Source organism: Bathycoccus prasinos (assembly GCF_002220235.1).
Source record: "Bathycoccus prasinos genomic : Chromosome_6".
NCBI lineage: Eukaryota > Viridiplantae > Chlorophyta > Mamiellophyceae > Mamiellales > Bathycoccaceae > Bathycoccus > Bathycoccus prasinos.
Window position 1 is genome coordinate 67542 of NC_024003.1, and position 20721 is coordinate 88262.

The window sequence follows — 20721 nt, forward strand, 5'->3', positions numbered from 1 at the left end:
TCTCGAATACCGCCGTTCCTTTCTTTTACTCTCGCTATCTTTCCCGCACGCACTCGCGTCTTCTTTTTACGGCCAAATCGGCAACCCTTTTCTATTGACGGAGAAATTATCGCCGTACGCCTTTGGTTGCGTTCCTATCTTCCCCGCGCCCGGGATGATCGAGCTCCCGCGTTGCGTGAAATGCTCCGTCTCTTTCTTCTCGAGAACTTCCAACGACCACCCTCTCTTTTGGCAGAATTTCTCCATCGCCTCTCTCGTTTCAAACTCCAACGTTTTCGGTACTTTACCTTCGGAACCGAACGAAACGTACCCTTGCAAAGGGTTCTCCCAGTGGTTGACCTCTCCGCTCGCCGTGGCGTCTCTCAACCTCCACGGGTTAGAAATGTACGACGCGCCTTGCGACGAGGCTATTTTCGACGGCTTAAACCCAATCACTTTCTTAAAGTGCTCGCCTTCCCGCAACGTGTTTTTCTCGAAAGAAGAACTCGTGTGATGATGATGTGGAGACGTTGAAAATCGGTTCGTTTTCATCATCGTCGACATCATCATCATCGCGCTCCCCGCAGGAGCAAAAGAAGAAGAAGACAAAGAAGAAGAACACGAGGAGAACGACGACGACGCGCGTCTCGCGCACATCATCATCGTCTGCTGCACCACCGTTCGTCGCAACGAGGGTACTAACTGTGTCATTTTCTTTTTATTAAATACGAGTATCAGTACGTAAAGTATAAGGGGAGGTGTTATTCTGTATAAGGGAAGGTGTTTAAAGGTAAAAATACAACTCGTAACGAAAGAATTTTTGAAGACGTCAATTTTGTGTTATTTTGACACCACACAAAACGCTCGAAAAGTGCTGAACACACGCACCAGTACTGCTAAAAATCGAAAGAAAGAAAGAAAGAAGAAGACAAATGCCGAGAACACCAACTCTTCTGGGAGGAGGAGGAGGAGGAGGCGCCGGCCTTGGAGGTGTTTTAGGAGGAGGAGGATCATCTCGAAGTGGTGGTGGATTGTTTCGTCTGAAACTCTCCTCTCCGCTGTGCATCGCGGCGGTGATGAGCGTCACGTTTTTCGTCTACGTTTTCTCCAACTCCTCCTCTTCTGCTATCCATCAACATCATAATCATAATCATCATCGTTTGCAACAACAACAACAACAAAACAGTCGACGGTTCGGAGGAGGAGCGTCCGAACATCATCATCGTCGTCATCATCGCGACGAGGTCGACAATTTCGAAGACGACGATGAACTTCACGACGACGCGCATTCTTCTCGCAACAGCTACCATCGCAATCATCATCAGGAAGAGGAGGAAGAAGGAGGAGGAAAAAGCAACACAATTTTAGGAAGAGAGAGGACGAAAAAGAAAGGATCCGGGGCCGGGTCGTCGTTGCCAAAATCATCGGTTTCCTACCCGAAGGCGAAGAAGGATAGCGCGAGTCTGATCGCGCAGAGTTGCAACGGAGGGAATTCTAATGATGATAATAATAACAACAACAATAGCGAAGGCGAGGACCAACCGAAAGTGTTTCTCGTCACCGGTACGGCTGGCTTTGTCGGCTACCACGTCGCGACGAAACTGAAAGAGAGAGGTGATTACGTCGTCGGCTTGGACGTGGTGAACGATTATTATCCGCAAGGTTTGAAACGCGCGAGGTTAAAGGAGCTCAACAGAGCGGGCGTGCACACGGTTGAAGCAGATTTGAACGATCAAGAGACGCTCGCGGAGATGTTTTCTTTGTGCACGTTTACGCACGTGTTGCATCTGGCGGCGCAAGCGGGCGTTCGATACGCGGCGAAGAATCCGCACGCGTACGTCCACTCCAACGTTGCTGGTTTCGTGTCTCTCATGGAAGTTGCCGTGAGACAGCGACCGTTTATTCCCAGAGTCATTTTCGCCTCTTCGAGTTCTGTGTACGGGTTGAATACGAAAGTACCATTTAGCGAAACGGATATGACTGATTCCCCTGCGAGTTTATACGCCGCGACGAAGAAATCAGACGAGTTGCTCGCACACACGTACAACGCCATACACGGCGTCGCGGTGACAGCGTTGAGATTTTTTACCGTGTACGGTCCTTTAGGGAGACCGGATATGGCGTACTTCTCGTTTGCGAACAACATCGTGAAAGGGAAACCAATCAAAATCTTCACTGGCCCGGGCGGCTCAGAGTTAGCGAGAGATTTTACGTACATCGACGACGTCGCTAGAGGTGTCATCGCGAGTTGCGATACGAGCGAGCCGAGCAACACGCCGAGCGAGAAAACAGCCGGAAAGAAGAAACCAAAGTTTAGAGTGTACAACTTGGGGAACACGCACCCGGTGACGGTGTCGGACTTCGTGAGCACGTTGGAAAAGCATCTCGGGAAAGAAGCTATTCGAGAATACGTTCCGATGCCAAAGACGGGCGACGTTCCGTTTACGCACGCGGACGTTTCGGCGGCGAGACGCGATTTAGGATACGAGCCACGCGTCAGTTTGGACGAAGGTTTGAAGAAGTTTGTAGATTGGTACACGTCCTATTACGTGGACGGTAAACACTCCGAGGATCAAAACTACGTCCCGAATTAATAACAACAATAATTGCTAATAATAATAATTGCTCGTGATACCAGTACCTCGAGGTACCTGGTACTATGATTAGACTTTATTTAATAACTCGACTCTCGACTAATAACAAGAACACTACTACCGCTCTGCTGAAACGAGAATATATAGTCTTTAAATTTGGAACCCTGAAATATTTATATTCCTTTTACTAAACCCTAACGTTCATGTTTTTCAAAAGAAGAAAGAGAAATCTTTCTCTTCCTTCTCTTTTCACTGAGAGAAGCTGATGTGGTCTAGTGGTATGATTCACCCTTAGGGTGGGTGAGGCCCCGGTTTCGATTACCGGCATCGGCCTTTTTTTTGCGTGCGGGGTAAAAGCTACTTTGAGCGCGCGCCTTTTTTTGCGTCGCCTTGTTCTACTTCTTCTACCGTTTTACACAATCAACTATATATTGCTATGACGACGCAGAAGAGCTTCTTCGACGTCGTCGCCTATATTTTCTCCTCCTGAATAATCTCCTTCTCGTTCTCGTTCTTGTTCTTCTTTTTCTTCTTCTAAATCATCTTCTTCTTCTTCCTCCTCCTCCTCCTCCTCCTCGAAAAACGAATCGTCTTTTTCTTCCTCGTCTCGCTCCACGGCGAGCTCGGCGCGAGAGACCGCCTCGGGCCAATCAATCGTCCACTGCGAGTTTTTAAAGTTTGGAAACATTTCACCACCAAACACGACGAAGAGTACCCAAAACGCGTGGAAGAAAACGCCGATCGACATCCCGATCCATAATCCCACTAGAGACATTTTCCGTTGAAACGCTAAATACACGCCGACGGGAAGCGCGAGCATCCAATACGAGACGAACAAAGCGGGCATCGTCTTCGATTGAAAACCAGCGCCAGTAACGACACCCGCTGAACCCACTTGCACACCATCCAAAAGCATAAACAAGGAGACTAAATTCGTCAAAGGCTTGACGTAATTGTCCAAGATTATGCGCGCGGAAGGATCGTGGTCGTTCGAGTAAAGAGCGTTCATGCACTCGAAACCAAACGCGTAATAAAGAGAGGAAATCAAAAGCGTTCCTGAAAAGGCGCTGATAAACGAAGCCGTGGCGTATATTTTCGCCTCTTTCGCTTTTTTAGCTCCTAACGCGTTTCCTACGCAACTCGATGCGCCGCGTTGGACGCACCCGGCGATGTTATACACGACAATCATGGAATTCGTCTGGATCGTTTGCGCCGCCAAAGCGTCCTTCGCGTTTGGAAGTTGTCCCGTCAAGAGATTCATGAGATCCCAGGCCCACCATTCGAATATGGATAAAACCAAATTTGGAAGCGCAATCTTGAAAAACGTCGTCCATTTCGAAAACGCGGCTTTCCCGAACTGCGCGACGGCGCCACGACGACGACGACGACTGCTATTCTCGCTTTGACGACGAAGAACGAAACATTTCTTCACGTCCTCGTCCAAGACAAACGTCGAGAGACAATAACACGCGGCTTTAAAGACGTCGACTAAAGTCAGCGCTAACGGCGCGCCGACGAAACCAAACTTCATTTTTGCAATGCACGCGTACGTCAACAACATCGTCATCGGACTGCTCACGACGCTAATTTTCGCCACCGTGTTTGATTTCTTACACGCCAACAACGTTTTCAAACACGCGCACGAGAAACACTGCGCCAACAACCCAGGCGCGTACGCCATCGCGTACACTTCCACCAACTTTGCCACGTCTTTCGGAAACTTCATGAAACATAAAATCTCCTCCGCGAACGACCAAACAATCATCGCCGGCAACCAACACGTGCACACCAATATCGCCACCGCTCGCCAAAATAACTCCCCGACTCTCCTCCGTTTCTTCATCCCAAACGATTGACTGGAAAGCGTATCCAACGCGCCTCCGATTCCCCATAAAAAGCAATGCCCGGTGACTGAACATAAACTCGTTCCTAAACCGTACGCGGCCACGCAGGTTGTATCTTCGTGGTGCGAAATCAAGCTCACGGCGAAGAGAGACGCCACGGCGGCGGAAACGTTTTGCAAACACGTCGGCCAACCGATGGAGAATATGTGTTTGGTCGCGGTTGAAAGCGAGAGCGTGGACGACGATGCCATCCTTTCTTTTCCTCCTCTTCCTCCGTTTCTTCCTCTCTCGTCGTCGTCGTCGTTTGCTTCTTTTTCTTCTTCTTCTTCTTCTTCTTCTTCTTCTACATCGTCTGATTCTAAGCGACGTCGACGACGAGAAGAAGAAGAAGACAAAGACAACAACGTTTCAGAGCGAGACATCGTGAAATCCTCCGCCGTGACTCCAAACCCGAACAGAGAGAGCGAAGAAGACATAGTAACGCTCTTTTTCTCTTCTTCTTCGTCGTCGTCGTCGTCTCTTCGTTTTGTCTCTTCTTCTCTTTTTAGTAAAACAACAACATGCTTTATTTTATATGCGGTGAGTTTGTGTAAAATTCGTGTGTGTTTTTTGAAGGCGAAAAAAGCAAAAGTTCTTTTTCTTCTTTTGTTTTTTTCAAAGGAATCTTCTTCTTCTTCTTCTTCTTCTTCTTCTTCTTCTTTCTCTCTCTTCGTCTTCTCTGAAAAAGTCAAAAAAACGACTTTTTTTTGTTTGTCCGAAAGAACAACAACAGAACAACACCATTAACAGACTTTTTTCTTCCTCAAAATCCTTCGAAGGAAAGACTTTTGAGTAATCAATTTCTCAATGTCTTCTTCTTCTTCTGCCGCTGCTTTTTCTTCGTCTTCTGAGATGTACCCACCGAGAGCAGGATCGAAGAACAACAATTTCAACAGTAACGGGGGTCGACGAAAATCGTCGAATAACAACAACACCGTGATGCGCGTGCAACTTCTCACGAATCACAAAGAAACGCAGATTCCGTTTCTTTTTGGATTTCTGAGCGCGATGGCGTTACGGTTCGTCGCGAAAACGTTCTCGAGAGGATACGGTTTACCACCGAAACAAATCTCCGTGACGGATAAGTTCGGGAAGAAAAAAACCATTCGACGGTTACAAGCGAACGATTACGAGAAAGGCTTCGTGGATCTGCTGAAACAACTCACCGTGGCGCCGAAGATGACAAAGAAGAGATTCGTGAAACGTTGGCACCAAATGAGAGAAGGACCGGAGTTTTGTTACGTGTTGGAAAACGAGGAGAAAACGAAAATTCTCGCGACGGCGACGTTAATGGTGGAACGGAAATTCGGACGAAATTTAGGTCTCTCCGGACACGTAGAAGACGTCGTCGTGGACGAAGAAGCGCGAGACTCTGGATTAGGGAAGGTTATGATTGACGCGATGTCGATTATATCGAGGAACCACGTGAAGTGTTATAAAACCATTTTGGACTGCTCCGCGGAAAACGTTCAGTTTTACGAAAAGTGCGGGTTTGCCCCGAAGGAAGTGCAGATGGCGAAGTATTACACGGAGGACAGAGGGTATGGGAACGCGTCGTACTCGTACGAAAACGATAACAATAAGAAGAAGAAGAATAAATCGTCGTCGAACGACGCGAAGAGAAACGGCATCGTAAAGTTGAACAACGGCGGCGAGAACAACGGGTCTTCGACGAGCGAGAAGAAGAAAAGCGCGAAAAGACGAGTCACGTACGCGGCTGGGACCGACGAAGGGTTCGTTGGAAGTCCAGTGAAAGCGTTGAACCAAACCGTGTATTACTCGGACGATGAGTAAAAGAACACTTATTATACATATACGAATTTTTTAAAAGAACGACAACAACAACAACAACAACAACAAGAAACGTTTCCGCTTGTGAATATTACTACTACTACTACTGCTACTACCACTACTACTACAATTACTACTCTTTACAGCTTACCTCGAAACTTATTTCGCATCTCCTCCAACGCCCGCTTCTCGAGTTGCTTCACGCGCGCAAGCTCTCTCTCTAGCTCTTTCTTCTTTTCGTCTTTAGTCACTTCATCTTCGTCTTCGTCGGCGGCGATATCGGTCAGCAACTCTCGGAACGCTTCCTTGGCCAAATCGAATTCGTTCTCGTCGAGAAAAATGCACCCTTTTAACATTTTAGCCTTGAACGATCTCTCATTTTCCGGAATTTTCTCCAAGCTTTTCCTCGCGGCGGTGTAATCTCTCAACTTCTTTGCCGTTACCGCGGCGTTCAAGAGCACGTTGTTTCTCAAAGCGACGATCCGAGGTTCGTACTTTTCTCCTTCTCCTTCTTCTTCTTCGAGCAACACGCGCGAGGCGAGCTGATTCAACTTTTGCGCCACGCTTTCGTACTTTTCCAACGCTTCGATGAGCATACCGTTTTTGAACAGCGCGTTCGCGTCCGTTTTCAAATCTTCGCCGTCTTTGATGCAAACGGCGACGGCGTCGCTGTACCAATTGACAATCTTATCAAAGCCCGTCAAAGTGCACTCAAACGTAACTTGCACGAGTCGAAAACCACCATCCTCAGCTTTGAGCAGATTTTGCTCGTCGTCGTCTCGAGATACCAGTTTGGTTAACGTATCACTCAATACGTACGAGTCTAAATACGCGCGCATCCTTTCCTTTCGTTGTTTGAGCGCAAACGCTGTCCTTTCTTCTTCTCGCACATCTACAGTCACGCGAATAGTTTCGCCAATGCACGCGGTTCGGAGCGCGGTTTCTAAAGCACGCGGCATCTCTCCCGACGCTAATCGAAACGAAAAGTCTTCGCCAATTAGATGCTGCTCGTTTTTGTCGGTGCCTATTATACCTTCAGTCCCTGATGTGGTTTTCGCGCTCGCGCGGAGATTGGAAATGTACACTTTCGTATCTTGCACGGGAGAATCGTTCGGAAAACTCTTCGACGGATCCCTCTTTTCCAGCACCGTTTTTATGACTTTTCCGTCTCCGAAACAGTCTCTCGCGCTCACCCAATCAATCAAGTGCACTTCAATCGCGACGTAGTCTTCGTAATCGTAGGAGTTGTTGTTATTTTTACGTATCGCATCGATAACCTTCCCCACCTCTTCGTGTTGCGGGAACGTGAAATCGAGGAAGCGTTCTTTGGGAACGAACGCAACCGACGTCTCCTTCTTTCGCATCGTTCTCACCAAAGCCATCACGAATCTCTCGTAGGAATCCTTCTTACTCTCGTGTCTTTTCAAAACGAACGTGTGCGCGTTACTTTTACCATTCATGTCGTTTATCCTCAGCGAGATTTCTGAAAAATCCGAAGGCGTCTCCCAACTTTCGCCCGGGACCACGACCCTCTTCAAAACGGCACATCTCGATCGTCTCTCTTCTTCTACTTCTACTTCTATTTCTATTCCTACTCGTGCATTTTTTTCGTCGTTGTCGTCTTTATCACGATCAGCGAATGTTGATTTCTCGTACGTGGATAGTTCGTGAATCTCTATAATCTCAAACGCTTCAACTAAACGCGCTTCGCACGCCAATTTTGCGTTCGCGTCCACGTCCTTAAAAATCTCTCTGAACGTATCGCTCTTTCTATTCATCGACGGGTGTTTGAACGCCACGTTTGATGTCATCTCAATTTTAAGCGTATCACCATCACCATCGTTCTCATCCTCCTTAGAGGTAGAGTTCGTCCTCGAAAGTCTCTCCGCCTCTGCAGCGAGCGCCAAACTCACTCCTCTCAACTGAAACCCGTCGCTCGTTCGGTTCGGATCCGCGTCTACGCGCGCCAGGAGTAGTTTCTTACTCTTCTTAAAACTACTTTTACTCCTATTACTGCTATTCATAGTATCCTCCTCTGTTGTTAAATTATCGTACAACACCACCTTCTTCTCTTTCTCGTCCGTTAAAGTCCAAATCTTCATTCGGTACGCGATTATTTTTTCTCTTCCTCTTCTTCCTCTTCTCTCTTCCTCCTCGGCCACGGAAAGTGAATTCAGACGAAAAACGCATTCGTTTTTCATCTTCGAAGAAGCTCTAAAAACCACGTCTCCCGTTCGCTCGCACATCTCCAGCTCGTTTAGTATTTTCGTCTCTCTGTTTGCACTCATTTTTGCTCTCTTGTTGTTCACATCGTCGTCTGAATCGTCGTCCTTACGCAGTGGTTTCACGAACGCCAGCGGAGATACTCGAAGGAACGAAAAGTCGTTGAAACTTTGTCGATGCTGTTTTTTTATCAACGCGCACTCGTCGAGGAACGTTTGCATCGATTTTGAGGAGGATGTAGAGGATGTAGTGTCGGTCGCCGTCATCGTTTGAATGCGAATCGGAGCAGACGATGACGACGACCAAGTGAAGAGTCTTGTTTTTGTGTGGGAAGAGATACAAAATGAAGAGAGAATTCGTCCATCACGCTTAAAGGACTACAACTAAAATCAATATACTATCTACTGAACAACAGTCTTTTCTACTATATTCTACTACGCGCATTTTATCTACTCGAGACTCTCTTCGTCGTCGTCGTCGTTTACGTCGTCTGAATCGTCGTCTAATCCTAAGAGACTCCAGTCCAACATCCGAAGCGTTTGCTGCGCAACCGTCCCGGGATTGTTCTGTTCCTGTATTTCATCCTCTGCTATTACGCGATGATTAGCATCATCACTTTTACTACTCGGTCGAACGAAACTTACGAGAATATCGGTCTCGTATTTCTTCTCCAGTCTGTGCACGTACATGGATATCGTGACCGAACGAGTGGAGTCTTTGCCTTCTTGGTTTTCCTTGGAAGGGACGAGACAGTTTTTTTCCTCGGCGAAGGATATCCACTCGCACTTATTCTTTACGTAGTCGTCGTTTACGTCGTCGTCGTTTTCCTCCTTTGGCTTTCCTTCCCGTTCCTCTTCTCCGTCGTCATCTTCTTTTGGTAGCGTCAACGATAAATCTTCCATCTTCTTCATCGCCTCCTTCTTCGCGTCCTCGTTTTTGCCGTCTACGAATATCGCGCGTACGTCTGAGTGTACTTTCCTCCCAGATGAGAGTTCATATCTCCAATCTTTCGTTCTGATCGTTTTACTGTTGTGACTCTCATCATCATCCCTCGTCGCGATGTCCATCAGCTCTTTCAAGTCCTCCAAGTAAAACTTTGCCAAGTTGTCCTCTTCTCTGAACTTTTGCGAGTGTACGCCAGTCACGTCGTCTCCGACGCGTTCGACAATCTCCACGCACATCATCGACGGCTCTAAAGCGTTGAAATCGCTAAACATTTCTTGGTTATCCGGCACTGGTCGGTAGTCCGAGACGTCCAGCCATTCCAGAGGGATCAAAGTTGTCATGCAGTTTCCAAAGAGTGGCACTTGTTTGTACTCTCTCTCTCCTTTAAAATTACTCTTATTAGTATTCGCCATTATTAGTTAGTAGTATTGTTCTCAACTACCGCATCTCACCACTTTTGCCTCTGTTGTTTGTTTTTGTGTTGTTTTTTGAGGAAGAAGAGGAAAACGCGAATTTTTTGGTCTCTGTTGTCCGTTGGGTCTTCTGTCTTCAAAACGAAGCTCATTCCTCACAAACAAGACCCACAGAAGAAAAAATGCCGAAGAAACGTCGAGCGAACGGGAGAAACAAACCCTCCGGGGCCAGAGGACACGTACGTTGTTTTACACGGAGCGAACATTTGTTCATCTAGAATCGATCGCGAGTGTCGTTTTTATCGGTCGCGAGTGGATGTTTTCCGCGCGTGAACGATTTCGAGAGTCGTTTTTGCTCCTTACGTTCAAACCCAAAATGAGCGGGTTTTGGAAAAGCGCGGAGATTTGCAAAGACGCGAAGACGACGCGACGTTTTGTGTCCATTTATTTCCATCGAAACTGACTCGTGCGATATTTTTTCATCCACATTTACACAGGTCAAGAGAGTATTTTGCGAATCTAGCGGTGCGTTGGTGCCAAAAGACAAAGCCGTGAAGAGGTTCATCGTTAGAAACATGGTTGAATCTGCAGCCATTCGCGATCTCCAAGAGGCGTGCGCGTACGAAACGTATACTTTACCGAAGATGTACAGAAAGGTGCACTACTCCATCTCTGCTGCGATTCACAGCAAAGTCGTGAGAGTGCGATCCAGAGAGGCGAGAAGAATCAGAGAACCGCCTCGCAGAGCACCGAGAAAACAAGAGAAGTAAATCTCTCCTTCACCCTTGTCGTGATTGTTGTTGTAGTATTCTAAAAGATTTTACGACAACCCGACACGATTGATGGTATGATCGCACGTCCTTGTTTTGTAATGTTTAGCTGGAGAGAGTAAGAGACTTAGAAGAAGATGCGAATGTTAATATGCTCGCGAAGTTTTAGTAGCTTGTTGTTTTAATATATTCGCATGTAGTTTACTATAATAAAAACGTATCGCGAAGCACACTTTTCGGGAGACGCGAGTTTAACTAATACTCAGCGGCGACCACGTTTGGTGCTCTCAACGGCACCATTACATCGACCGTAGGTTCAGCTAAGAGAGTTTCTGGCGCTACGTACTTGGGGACTCCGCCTCCAAAATCTCTGCTCACGCCGCCGTGAATAAAGTCCGCGCCGAAGATGGACCACGTGCCGATGGTTATGACCGAAATAACCGCTATTAAAGGCGCAAACGAAGCCGTGGACGTCACGGCGAGTTTCAAAAGTTCGCCCGCGCGCGTCGGAAATCCCTCTAAACCTTCGCTGTTTAGTAGTCTCGATTTTTTCAACTGGTCGTCTTCTTCTTTGTTCGCCCCGCCGTCGCCGTCCCCGCGCGGCTGCGCGAACCTCGGTGGAGGTTTTGGCGCCGCCGCCGAGTCCGACGATCCAAACGGAGATTTCACCGCTTTCGCTACGTTTGCAAACGGATTGCTACTGCTGCTGCTGCTCGTTCCTTCTCCGTTCTCGTCGTCGCTTTTTATGTCCGAAGCTTCTTTGATGCCTCTTTTTCTCAATTCCTCCGCGAACGACATCGAAACGTCACCGTTTTTTTCTTCTTCTCCTCCTTTAGTATCATCATCATCATCATCACCGTTTGACGACGACGATTCAGACGATACTCGAACTACCACGAGAGATGATGATTTCCTTCTTCTGCTGATAGTACTGACGTTCGTTCCTCTGAATTGGATGTGTTTGTTTATGCTTTGTTGTTGGTGGTGTTGTCCTCCTTCGTGTGATGATGATGACGACCGGGAAAGATACGAATTTTGTTTCTTCGATTGAAACGAACGACAAGGAGAACAACATCCCAAACTCATCCTCCTTTGAAACCTCCGATTGAAAAAAGTGCTCGAAACACGACCACCGCAATTAAAGGAGTCAACGTTTTGTACCACGTGTTGTCGGTTTTGAGCGGCAAACATTTTGTACAGGAGTAGTTTTTTATGGGGAGCAAAAAACAACGAGCGGAAAAAAAATCAATTCATATGCACAAGACAAACATTTCATTATTCGCTATTACGCAAAGTGCGAGCGCTCAATCAAGTTTACAAAGGCATCTCGACGACGATTTTCCCTTTTTTCGACGCGTCTCCCAACGCTTTGAACGCTCTTTCCACGCTCTCCAAGCCGAGGAAGGGTCCTGATTGTTCGTGTTTCGTATCGTCGTAGACTTTCACGGATAAGAAACCTTTATCGACGAGGTATTCGATCAAATTCGTGGCGTCGAAATCGTTCGCGTTGGCGTACCCCCAATCGTATCCGATGTCGTATTGAAGTCGAGCGAAGGCTTTTTCGCGCAAGAGCTCTAAAGACGCTTGGGCACCGCCGCGAAGAACGCCGGATTCGCCTATGAGTTGCGCCATGTCGCCGTGTAAGGTGATGTACGTGCCCGTACCTTTTTTCAGCGCTTTCGCGGCTTGGAACTTCGTTTTTGCACTTCCGACGGTGTCGATGGCGACGTCGAATGAAGGTTCGGCGTCATCGACGAACCGCGAATTCTTCGCCGAAAAGTTCTCGCCTTCCCTCACTTCGCTTGTTTTTCTGTCGCCGCTATTGTGGCTACTGCTACCACTACTATTGCTACTCGTTGTACTACCGCTACTACTACTACTACTACTACTGTCGCCGTGATCTTGATTCTTCATCTCTCCATCCTTCTTTTTGTTTTCGTATCCAATCACTCGCTCGACGCCAACGTCTTCCATCAACATCTGTTTGCTCGCTTTCCCGGCCGTCGCAACCACTGTCGACGCGAATCCGCTCCTCAAAGCTATCCTCGCCACGCACTCTCCAACCGCGCTCCCGCCGCCAAACACCAAAATCCTCTTTGGATCTTTCCTATCCACGCACCCGGTCGTTCTCAAGCACGCGTACGCCGTGTACGCCGCAAACGGTATCGCGCACGCCTCTTTATGCGTCAACCGTTTTGGTTTTCTCATCAACTGTTTCCGGTCGACGAGGACGTACTCCGCCATCGTCCCGTTCCTAAAATCCGCCGCCGATATCGCTCCAAACACCTCGTCCCCAATCTCAAACTTTCCTCCATCTCCTCCTCCTCTTCCCAGTTTCACGATTTCGCCGCTAAAGTCTTTCCCTAATCCAATGCCGCCTTTTCCTCCATCCAAGCGTGGAAGAAACTTTCCTAAATATCCGCGCGCGACTTCCGCGTCCAACGGGTTCACCGAAAACGCTCGGACTTTCACCAAAACTTGATTCTTCCCAATGTTCATCTTTTCTTCTTCTTCTTTGTTATTGTCGTCGTCATCGGCCCCCGAGATTATCAAGTGTTTGTTCAGCTCTGGAAACGCCATTTTTGTCTTTAGCTTCGTTTCTGAAAATCCTTCTTTTTCTTCTTCTTCTTCTCCTCCGACGACGTATTCTTTCAGAGTGATTCTTTTCCCGTGGTGGTGGTAACTCCGTCGACGATTGTTGTTGTTAAAAGTATTCGCAGTACAATACTCATCGCGCAGGAGGTGACGACAACACGCAAAAGTGGCAAAGGAGGAGGACGAGGCGCGATGACGCGTTGTCCTTATCATCATCATGCGTCTTATTCGTCGTCTTCTTTTAATGTTTCTTCTTCTTCTTTGACGGCAAAAAGTGACGTACGAAGCGAGAGAAAACTACTACTGCAGATAGAATAAGCTTAGTATTAGTATTAGTATTAAATTGCGGTGGTAAGATAATGATGATATTAAAGACGGTGAGAAGGACAAAAACGATCATCGATGCTTTACTCGGAAGCGGGCGCTTGTTCTTCTTGGGTGGTCGGCGTCGGTGCCGCGCGTTCGTTCTTGACCAAGTTTTCTGCGCCTCTGACGATTTTCATGCTGACGATTTCGTCGTCAACCTTCATGTCTCTCAACAACTCTTGGTTATCGACGACGTAACCAAAGATGGAGTATCTTCCGTCTAAAATGTTCGTACCAGACGGGGTCAACTCCGATTCTCTCAACAAAAAGAAGAACTGAGAGCTCGCGGAGTTGTTATCGGCTTCTCTTCTGGCCATGGCTAACGTGCCAAAAGCGTTGAACGGTAAGACTGGTTGTTCGCGGTACATGCCGTTTTCCTCAAACGTGAAATCGTATTCCGGCGCTTTTTTCTTCATGAACGAACTTTCAGGCATAATCTCCAACGGAACGGAGCGTTCTTTGCCCGTGGCTGGATCGATGTAGCCATCCACGCCTTTTGGCGCATTTTCTGGTTTCCCGGATTGGACGACGAAACCGTCCGATCTTTGGATTTTCATCCCGTCGTAAAATTTCTTCTGAATCAAATCCGTAAAGTTCCCAGCCGATACGGGCGCGTTGTACCCGTCCAAGACGATCGTGAGCTTACCCCCCGGAGTCACCGCGTTGTCTTTAATTTTCACCTCCATTTCAACCGTCGCTCGACCTTCTAATCTCGGCAACGTCGTGTCGTACGGCGCCGGCACTTGGTACGGAAACTCGTTCACCAACGCCTCCTCAATCTTCGTCACCAAACTCAAACACTTTTGCTGCGCGACTGGCACCTCTTGCTTATCTTTGTTCGCGACAATCGTTTGGAAATCTTGCAATTCTGTCCCTAAATCTTTCAAGTACTGTCTCACCTGGTCTTTCTTCGCCGAGGCCGTTTTGTCCACTATTTTGTTCGCGTCGTTCTTGACGATTTTCAAAGACTTGTTGACGCTTTCCTCGACGCCGGAAAATTTCACCCCCGGGACTCTCAAATCGTCCGAAATCGATTCCAACGCTTTTTGTATCTGGCGAATTTCTTTGCAATCGATCGGGAGTGAGTTTCTTAACAACGCGCGTGCGTTCGTCACCGGGTTCGCTTGTAACCCAGCGAGTTGAGATATTTGATTTTGATTATATTCGTACGCTTGCGCGACATCATCACCCACCAATGGCATCGTCGTCATCGTCAGCGACACGCCCAACGCCGTCGAAAGGGAGACGATTTTTTTCGCCATCGTGGTATTCTTCGTTTCGTCGTCGCGAGTCTTTTTCTTCTCTTCTTCTTCTTCGTTTTTGCCAGCAAAGCATTTTATTCTTCTTCTCGTTGATGATTTTGGTGACGACGACGACACGCGAGACGACGACGACGATGATTTTGATTGTTTTTTTGTTCCTTTTAAAAGTGAACAACTTGTCTTCGTCGCCGAACGAGAGGTGGTGGTCGTGGTAAAACGCATACTCATCGTCTTCTTCGCGTTACGTGCGTGTTAAAGTGTGCGTGTGTGTGTATTAATATAAAGTGTGTAGTGTATAAACACGAGAGAGGACAAAAAGTAAAGAGCTGTTATCCTGATGATGATTTTGCCAAAGAGGATAGAAGAGAGAGAAAAGGAAAAAAAGTGCATAAAAAGAGGTGCCACGCAAAAACAAGAGAAGCACGAAAACACACTTTCTGCCAAAAGAGAGAGAAAAGAGAGAAAAAAGGGAAACCAAAAAACTTCCAAAAAACTCCTTCTTCTTCTGTTCTTCGTTACAAAAAAGAGTAATCATCTTTCACTCGAGGCATCTCTCGTACTCGTTCATAACTTACTTAAAGAGAGTATTCATACCATCATCGACAACAACGACAACGATAATACCTCTCTACTACCGGAACGACGATTCAGACGATGTCCGACGAGAATCAAAACAATACTAATAATGCTAATAAAAACGCGTTCGATTGCCTACGAGCGATTGAGAATGCCTTTCCGAACAACGAACGGTTCACGATTGGCGATTTACACGCCATCGTTCCGGAGTTTCCCGGTGGCGTTAGTGGGTTACGACGAACGGTGTTTATTTGCGCTTCAAAGGTGGACGCGCTGGTGGAAACAACGACAACGACAGCAGCAAAAACGACGACGATGAAAGAACAACAACAACAACAGCGAGAAGAAGACAAAGTCAAAGAAGAAGAAGAAACGAAAAAATACGAGGTGGTGTTTTCCTTCCCGAGACACTGTCGATCGGTCTACATGGCGCGAGATGCCGCTTTTCGCGCTTCTTTGTTGAGAAGGCGAACGTTTCGCGCGTTTTACACGTTTTTGCGCGTGAGTTTTAGCGTCATGTTGATCGTTTCGGTCGTCGTCGTCGCTTTAGCGTTGGTCGCGATGCTCATATTAGTTTTGGCAAACGGTCGTGGCGATAATCGCGGCGGGGGAGGAGGAGAGATCCCTTTGTTTATGAATCCAGGATACGGGCCTGGAGGAGGTGGAGGAGGAGGAGGTAACATGGATGGATTTTGGATGTATTTATACATGAGAGATATCATGTGGCTGTCGTATTGGGACGATTTAGAACGAAGACGCGTGTATTTGAATGGCGATATTTATAACAACGCGAACGTAGTAACGGGCGTTCCAGTCAAACCATCCGGTGGAAGAGGAGAAGGAAGAGGAGGAGGAGGAGGAGGAGGAGGAGACGACGACGACGATAATAGCAACAGTTACAACAACAACAATAATAGTAATTTTCCGGACCCGGAAATGTATCGCCGGTTGATGATTGCCGAAGAGGACGACCACGACGACGATATTGTCGATAAAAAGAAAGAGTTATCGTTCATCGAATCGATTTATGCGTTTGTCTTCGGGAGAGGCGATCCGAACGAATTTTTAGAGCACGAGCGGTCGAAAGCGATATCGCAGCTACTTCGCGCAAACCGAGGCGTCGTTTTCGCCGAGCAACTCGCGGCGTTTACGGATGCGTTCTTACTGTCGAAGAAAGATCGAAAAGGTATGCGAGGAGGAGGATCTCTTTTTTCCTCGTTCTTCGGTGGAAATAGACGCGATGTTAAAAAAGACGACGGGTCGCGCAGTTTAGACGACCGCGAAGAGCGACAGCACGAAGGATACGTGTTGAGAATTCTGGAACAGTTTTACGGTCACGCCGAGTCCGACGATTACGGAAGATTAATATACATCTTTCCATCTTTCCAAGTCACGGCTGAAGAGAACAAAACGGACGCGCAAATCGCAAAGTTTGCGCCTCCACCAATCCCACCACCGATTTATGAAAATCAAAAGCCAGTGTTCGAGTACGGAGTGAAAGGTCCGTTAGTCGTATTCACTGGAATATTCAACGTGTTTTTGTTGTTTCTGTTTTATCGCGTCGGCGGATTGGATTTTAAAGCGCCGAGACGAACAGTCACGAGAGCGCAATTACGACGATCGATGGGAAGACGCGGCGGTCAGTTTTCAGAGTCGCAAAACAAACTCTTAAATGCGGGACCAGACGACGAGGAAATCATTATCGAGCAACCTCCAGCTCTGGTTGCTTTCTTTGAGATTTTTCCAAAGCTCGCGCAATGGATGTACAAACCGATGGTTTATTACGCCATCTTTTTCTTTGCAGTTCCGTTAATCCGAGCGTTTTTTATTCAACGAGAGAACAAAGCAATCGCGAGACGAAACGCGATACGTAAAGTGAGAGCCAAAGAAGCGTTGTTAATGTGCGTGAAGGCGTGCGAGGAGAAGCGAGACTTGGCTGAGCGTAAACAAAAACGAAAGAGCGTTTTCACCGAAAACGGGTCCGTATCGAATGTATAAAAAAATGAATGCGCGCGCGTACTGGACCAGAGAAGAGCAGCATTAAGAACGATAGCAGTAGTAATAGTAGTAATAGTAGTAGTAGTAGCAGTATATTATATTATATTATAAGTACTTTAAAAGAATGAAGAAAGTACCTTGGAAAGCCAAGTTGATGAAGATGAAGTTGATGACCACCTTCGGACCTCCCAAAAATTCGATGAAATAATTCAACTGTCCGTATTCTGAGTTCTTCTCCATTTCATCTGCGCCGGTTAAATCGGTTCCAAAACTGGCGTAATCTTCCCCGTCTCTGTTCTCCGCGCCTAATCTGACCACAGATTGATTGAAGATGCGAAATCGGTTGTTCTTTCGCAACTGAAATCCGTCCACGTACGTTCCGTTGGTGGATCCCAAATCCGTGACGTATAACTTATTTCTCTCCATTTCGAGTTGGCAATGGACGCCAGAGACGCACGGTAACGGCACGCTCACGTCTACGCCATTTCCTTTCTCTCTCCCAATGATGAAAACGTCACCGTTTTTCAAGTTGATCTTACCCAAACGTTTCTTCGTCGTCGAGGAGTCTGGCGTTAACGTCCACTTCGCGGTGCTCGTATCTGTCGCTTCCATCAAAGCCGCCGCCGCTTTCGAGGACACTCTCTCCTTGATCGCCGTATCAAAATCTCGTTCGCCTTGCGCAGCTTTCGTCATTTGCACCGACTTGGACTTTTTCAGCATTTTCGCGAACGGGTTCGAGGTTTCCGTCGATTCTTCCTCCTTTTCTTCTTCTTCTTCGTACGCCGGCGTTTGCGTCGCGGCGCTGGCTTTCTTTTCTGGTATTTTAAACTTCGGGACGGAAAACTTTGGAATCAAATTCTCCGCCGCGGATGAAAACCTTTTGTTGTTCGTTTCCATCTCCTCTTCCATCTCGTCCACGGTGTTGTCGTAGTTCACGTACTCCTCGTCGCCTTCGTCTCGACTGATGAAGGCTGGTTTTTTCATTCCTTTCTGCAACATCGTCTTGAACGGGTTCGCGTTCTCGTCGTCGTAATCCGTCGACTCTTCTGGATACGCATCTTGTTCTTCTTCTTCTTTTTCGTCGTCGTCCCTGGATTTCTCCAACACTTGCGAGGCTTTCTGTTTCAAATCGTCGAAAAAAGCGGACGTTTTCACTAATCCATCTTTTCGTTCTCGTCGTCTTCGGGAAAAGGATGATGACAACAAAGGTGATGATGATGATTTTTTAATAGCGCTGTTATTCGTATGAAAGCTATCACTCGCGCGCGCGCTCGACATCGTCGTCGTTTGAGAATTTGCGACGACGCGCATCAGTCGCACGTTTTAATAGAAGTTGTCTCGACGCGCTTTTCGGTGGTAGGAATAAAGAAAGCGTTGTTGTTGTTGTTGTTGTTCTTTTGAAGAAGAAGGATATCTTTCTCTCTCTGCATATCTTTCTCTCTTTCTCTCCTCTTTTTTTTCTCGAACATGCAAAAAAAAAAAAAATTCAACAGATCGACGTTTTTTTTGAATTTGCGCTTTTCCTCATTCTGTCATTCGTCATTAATAAAAGACGAAAAGGGAAAAAAGAGGTTTGAAAACAAATAATAATGTCGTCCTCGGTGTCTTGCGCGCAACACCATCAACACCAACAATTGTCGTTCAGAGGCCGCGTCGGGAAGACCTCTTCGTCTGCCTCGTCGTCGTGCTCGACTTCTTTTTCTTCTTTGTCCAGAGGAGGAAGAAAAGCGACTTTAAAGTGCTTCGCCGGAGAAGGAGCGATTTCAAAACCGTGGGACATCCAGAAGCCCTGTAAGTTGGTTTTGGAAGACGGGTCGGTGTGGCAAGGGAAAGCGTTCGGGGCGGACGGGACGAAAGTTGGAGAGGTTGTGTTTAACACCTCTCTGTCCGGGTGCGTTTCATTCTCTCTTTTATGATACTCTTTTACTCTCTCTTTATTTTGTTATCATCGCGCTTTCGTCTCGTCGTCGTCATCTTAAGCATGTGTGAAAAGAGAGAGAGATCGGCCGCCCAAGCACGCAACGTTCAAATCTTCTTCGCATCAAAAACAACACAAAATATTTAAAAAATTTCCTCGAATACTGCTGACAATATCATCTTCTTTGTCTTCTTAACTCTTCCTTCCTCGTATTCATATTTGAACAACATTAACAACAACAACAACAGATACCAAGAAATCTTGACCGACCCGTCCTACGCCGGTCAGTTTGTGTTGTTCACGTGCCCGCACATCGGGAACGTCGGCATCAACCCGCTCGACATGGAATCGACGAAAGTGCACATGGGCGCTACTTTGGTCAGACACGAGGCCTTGAACGTATCGAACTACCGCTCGACGCAAACGTTGGACTCGTACTTGAAAGAGCAAGGCGTTATCGGGATTTCCGATATCGATACGCGCGCGATCACGGTGAGATTACGCGAGAAAGGATCGTTGAATGGCGTGGTCACGACGGATATGAGCATCTCGGACGACGAGTTGTTGAAAATGTCCAAAGGCTACGATATCGTCGGTAAGGACTTAATCGGTGAAGTGTGCGTGAAAGAACCGTACAAATGGGTCGATCCAACCGCGAGCGAGTGGGAATTCGCGGAAAAGGCGAAGAGCAACAAGGACAAGTTCAACGTCGTTTGCTTTGATTTCGGCATCAAGAATAACATCATGCGCCGATTGGCCTCGTTTGGTTGCGATTTGACCGTCGTGCCGGCAAACTACTCCGCCGAAGACGTCATGAAGTTGAACCCGGACGGGATATTGTTTTCCAACGGACCTGGAGATCCTTCCGCTGCCCCGTACGCGGTTGAAAACTGCAAGAAGTTACTCGGCAAAGTCCCGGTGTTTGGCATTTGCATGGGACATCAAGTTTTGGGACAAGCCTTTGGCGGCAAAACGTTCAAGATGAAGTTTGGACACCACGGAGGTAATCACCCGGTGAGAAATGAATTCACCCAAGCGGTTGAGATTTCCGCGCAAAACCATAACTTTGCCGTGGATTTGAACTCGTTGCCGAAAGAGGTGAAAGTTTCGCACTTGAACTTGAACGACGGCACGTGCGCCGGCATGGTTTGGGAAGAAAAGATGGCCATGACCATTCAATATCACCCGGAAGCGAGTCCTGGACCGCACGATTCCGATAACTGCTTCGCCCAATTCGTGGATATGATTAGAGCAAACAAAGGCATGGCTGTTTCGCGATAACAACAAAACATTTTCATCTTCAGAAGCATCATTAATAATCGTTGTTGTTAATATTATTATATTTTTATTCTCATTTTCACATTTGTTCTCGTCTCTGAATGAGACACTCGTCAGACAAAATTCTTCA

General features: G+C 47.2%; 13 protein-coding genes and 1 non-coding gene across 14 annotated transcripts; 6 read left to right on the forward strand and 8 right to left on the reverse strand.

Moving 5' to 3' along the window:
- Positions 1-66: 66 nt before the first annotated feature.
- On the reverse strand, positions 67-543 carry Bathy06g00360 (predicted protein; the record flags this gene model as incomplete). Its single annotated transcript, XM_007512763.1, has 1 exon — positions 67-543. One exon carries the CDS (start codon positions 541-543, stop codon positions 67-69), a length of 477 nt encoding a protein of 158 aa, XP_007512825.1.
- A 368-nt stretch (positions 544-911) lies between these two features.
- Bathy06g00370 (predicted protein) lies at positions 912-2573 on the forward strand (the record flags this gene model as incomplete). Its single annotated transcript, XM_007512633.1, has 1 exon — positions 912-2573. One exon carries the CDS (start codon positions 912-914, stop codon positions 2571-2573), a length of 1662 nt encoding a protein of 553 aa, XP_007512695.1.
- Positions 2574-2834: 261 nt separating this feature from the next.
- Positions 2835-2906, forward strand: tRNA_Pro_AGG. The gene has a single exon. It is a non-coding gene; the product is annotated as a tRNA-Pro (tRNA).
- A 91-nt stretch (positions 2907-2997) lies between these two features.
- Bathy06g00380 (MATE efflux family protein) lies at positions 2998-4893 on the reverse strand (the record flags this gene model as incomplete). The annotated part of the gene is made up of 1 exon (XM_007512382.1): positions 2998-4893. One exon carries the CDS (start codon positions 4891-4893, stop codon positions 2998-3000), a length of 1896 nt encoding a protein of 631 aa, XP_007512444.1.
- A 370-nt stretch (positions 4894-5263) lies between these two features.
- Positions 5264-6250, forward strand: Bathy06g00390 (glucosamine 6-phosphate N-acetyltransferase; the record flags this gene model as incomplete). Its single annotated transcript, XM_007512691.1, has 1 exon — positions 5264-6250. One exon carries the CDS (start codon positions 5264-5266, stop codon positions 6248-6250), a length of 987 nt encoding a protein of 328 aa, XP_007512753.1.
- A 137-nt stretch (positions 6251-6387) lies between these two features.
- On the reverse strand, positions 6388-8736 carry Bathy06g00400 (pasticcino 1-Arabidopsis thaliana (ISS); the record flags this gene model as incomplete). Its single annotated transcript, XM_007512388.1, has 1 exon — positions 6388-8736. The coding sequence occupies one exon, from the start codon at positions 8734-8736 to the stop codon at positions 6388-6390; it is 2349 nt and encodes a 782-aa protein (XP_007512450.1).
- Positions 8737-8919: 183 nt separating this feature from the next.
- Bathy06g00410 (predicted protein) lies at positions 8920-9828 on the reverse strand (the record flags this gene model as incomplete). The annotated part of the gene is made up of 1 exon (XM_007512434.1): positions 8920-9828. One exon carries the CDS (start codon positions 9826-9828, stop codon positions 8920-8922), a length of 909 nt encoding a protein of 302 aa, XP_007512496.1.
- Positions 9829-10010: 182 nt separating this feature from the next.
- On the forward strand, positions 10011-10598 carry Bathy06g00420 (40S ribosomal protein S26; the record flags this gene model as incomplete). Its single annotated transcript, XM_007512359.1, has 2 exons — positions 10011-10067; positions 10326-10598. The coding sequence occupies 2 exons, from the start codon at positions 10011-10013 to the stop codon at positions 10596-10598; spliced, it is 330 nt and encodes a 109-aa protein (XP_007512421.1).
- Positions 10599-10853: 255 nt separating this feature from the next.
- Positions 10854-11396, reverse strand: Bathy06g00430 (predicted protein; the record flags this gene model as incomplete). The annotated part of the gene is made up of 1 exon (XM_007512278.1): positions 10854-11396. One exon carries the CDS (start codon positions 11394-11396, stop codon positions 10854-10856), a length of 543 nt encoding a protein of 180 aa, XP_007512340.1.
- A 516-nt stretch (positions 11397-11912) lies between these two features.
- On the reverse strand, positions 11913-13178 carry Bathy06g00440 (Oxidoreductase, zinc-binding dehydrogenase; the record flags this gene model as incomplete). Its single annotated transcript, XM_007512577.1, has 1 exon — positions 11913-13178. The coding sequence occupies one exon, from the start codon at positions 13176-13178 to the stop codon at positions 11913-11915; it is 1266 nt and encodes a 421-aa protein (XP_007512639.1).
- A 422-nt stretch (positions 13179-13600) lies between these two features.
- On the reverse strand, positions 13601-15049 carry Bathy06g00450 (peptidyl-prolyl cis-trans isomerase; the record flags this gene model as incomplete). Its single annotated transcript, XM_007512381.1, has 1 exon — positions 13601-15049. The coding sequence occupies one exon, from the start codon at positions 15047-15049 to the stop codon at positions 13601-13603; it is 1449 nt and encodes a 482-aa protein (XP_007512443.1).
- A 426-nt stretch (positions 15050-15475) lies between these two features.
- Positions 15476-17395, forward strand: Bathy06g00460 (predicted protein; the record flags this gene model as incomplete). Its single annotated transcript, XM_007512619.1, has 1 exon — positions 15476-17395. The coding sequence occupies one exon, from the start codon at positions 15476-15478 to the stop codon at positions 17393-17395; it is 1920 nt and encodes a 639-aa protein (XP_007512681.1).
- Positions 17396-17500: 105 nt separating this feature from the next.
- On the reverse strand, positions 17501-18673 carry Bathy06g00470 (predicted protein; the record flags this gene model as incomplete). Its single annotated transcript, XM_007512297.1, has 1 exon — positions 17501-18673. The coding sequence occupies one exon, from the start codon at positions 18671-18673 to the stop codon at positions 17501-17503; it is 1173 nt and encodes a 390-aa protein (XP_007512359.1).
- Positions 18674-18984: 311 nt separating this feature from the next.
- Bathy06g00480 (carbamoyl-phosphate synthase, small subunit) lies at positions 18985-20594 on the forward strand (the record flags this gene model as incomplete). The annotated part of the gene is made up of 2 exons (XM_007512684.1): positions 18985-19286; positions 19562-20594. The coding sequence occupies 2 exons, from the start codon at positions 18985-18987 to the stop codon at positions 20592-20594; spliced, it is 1335 nt and encodes a 444-aa protein (XP_007512746.1).
- Between the last annotated feature and the right edge of the window lie 127 nt (positions 20595-20721).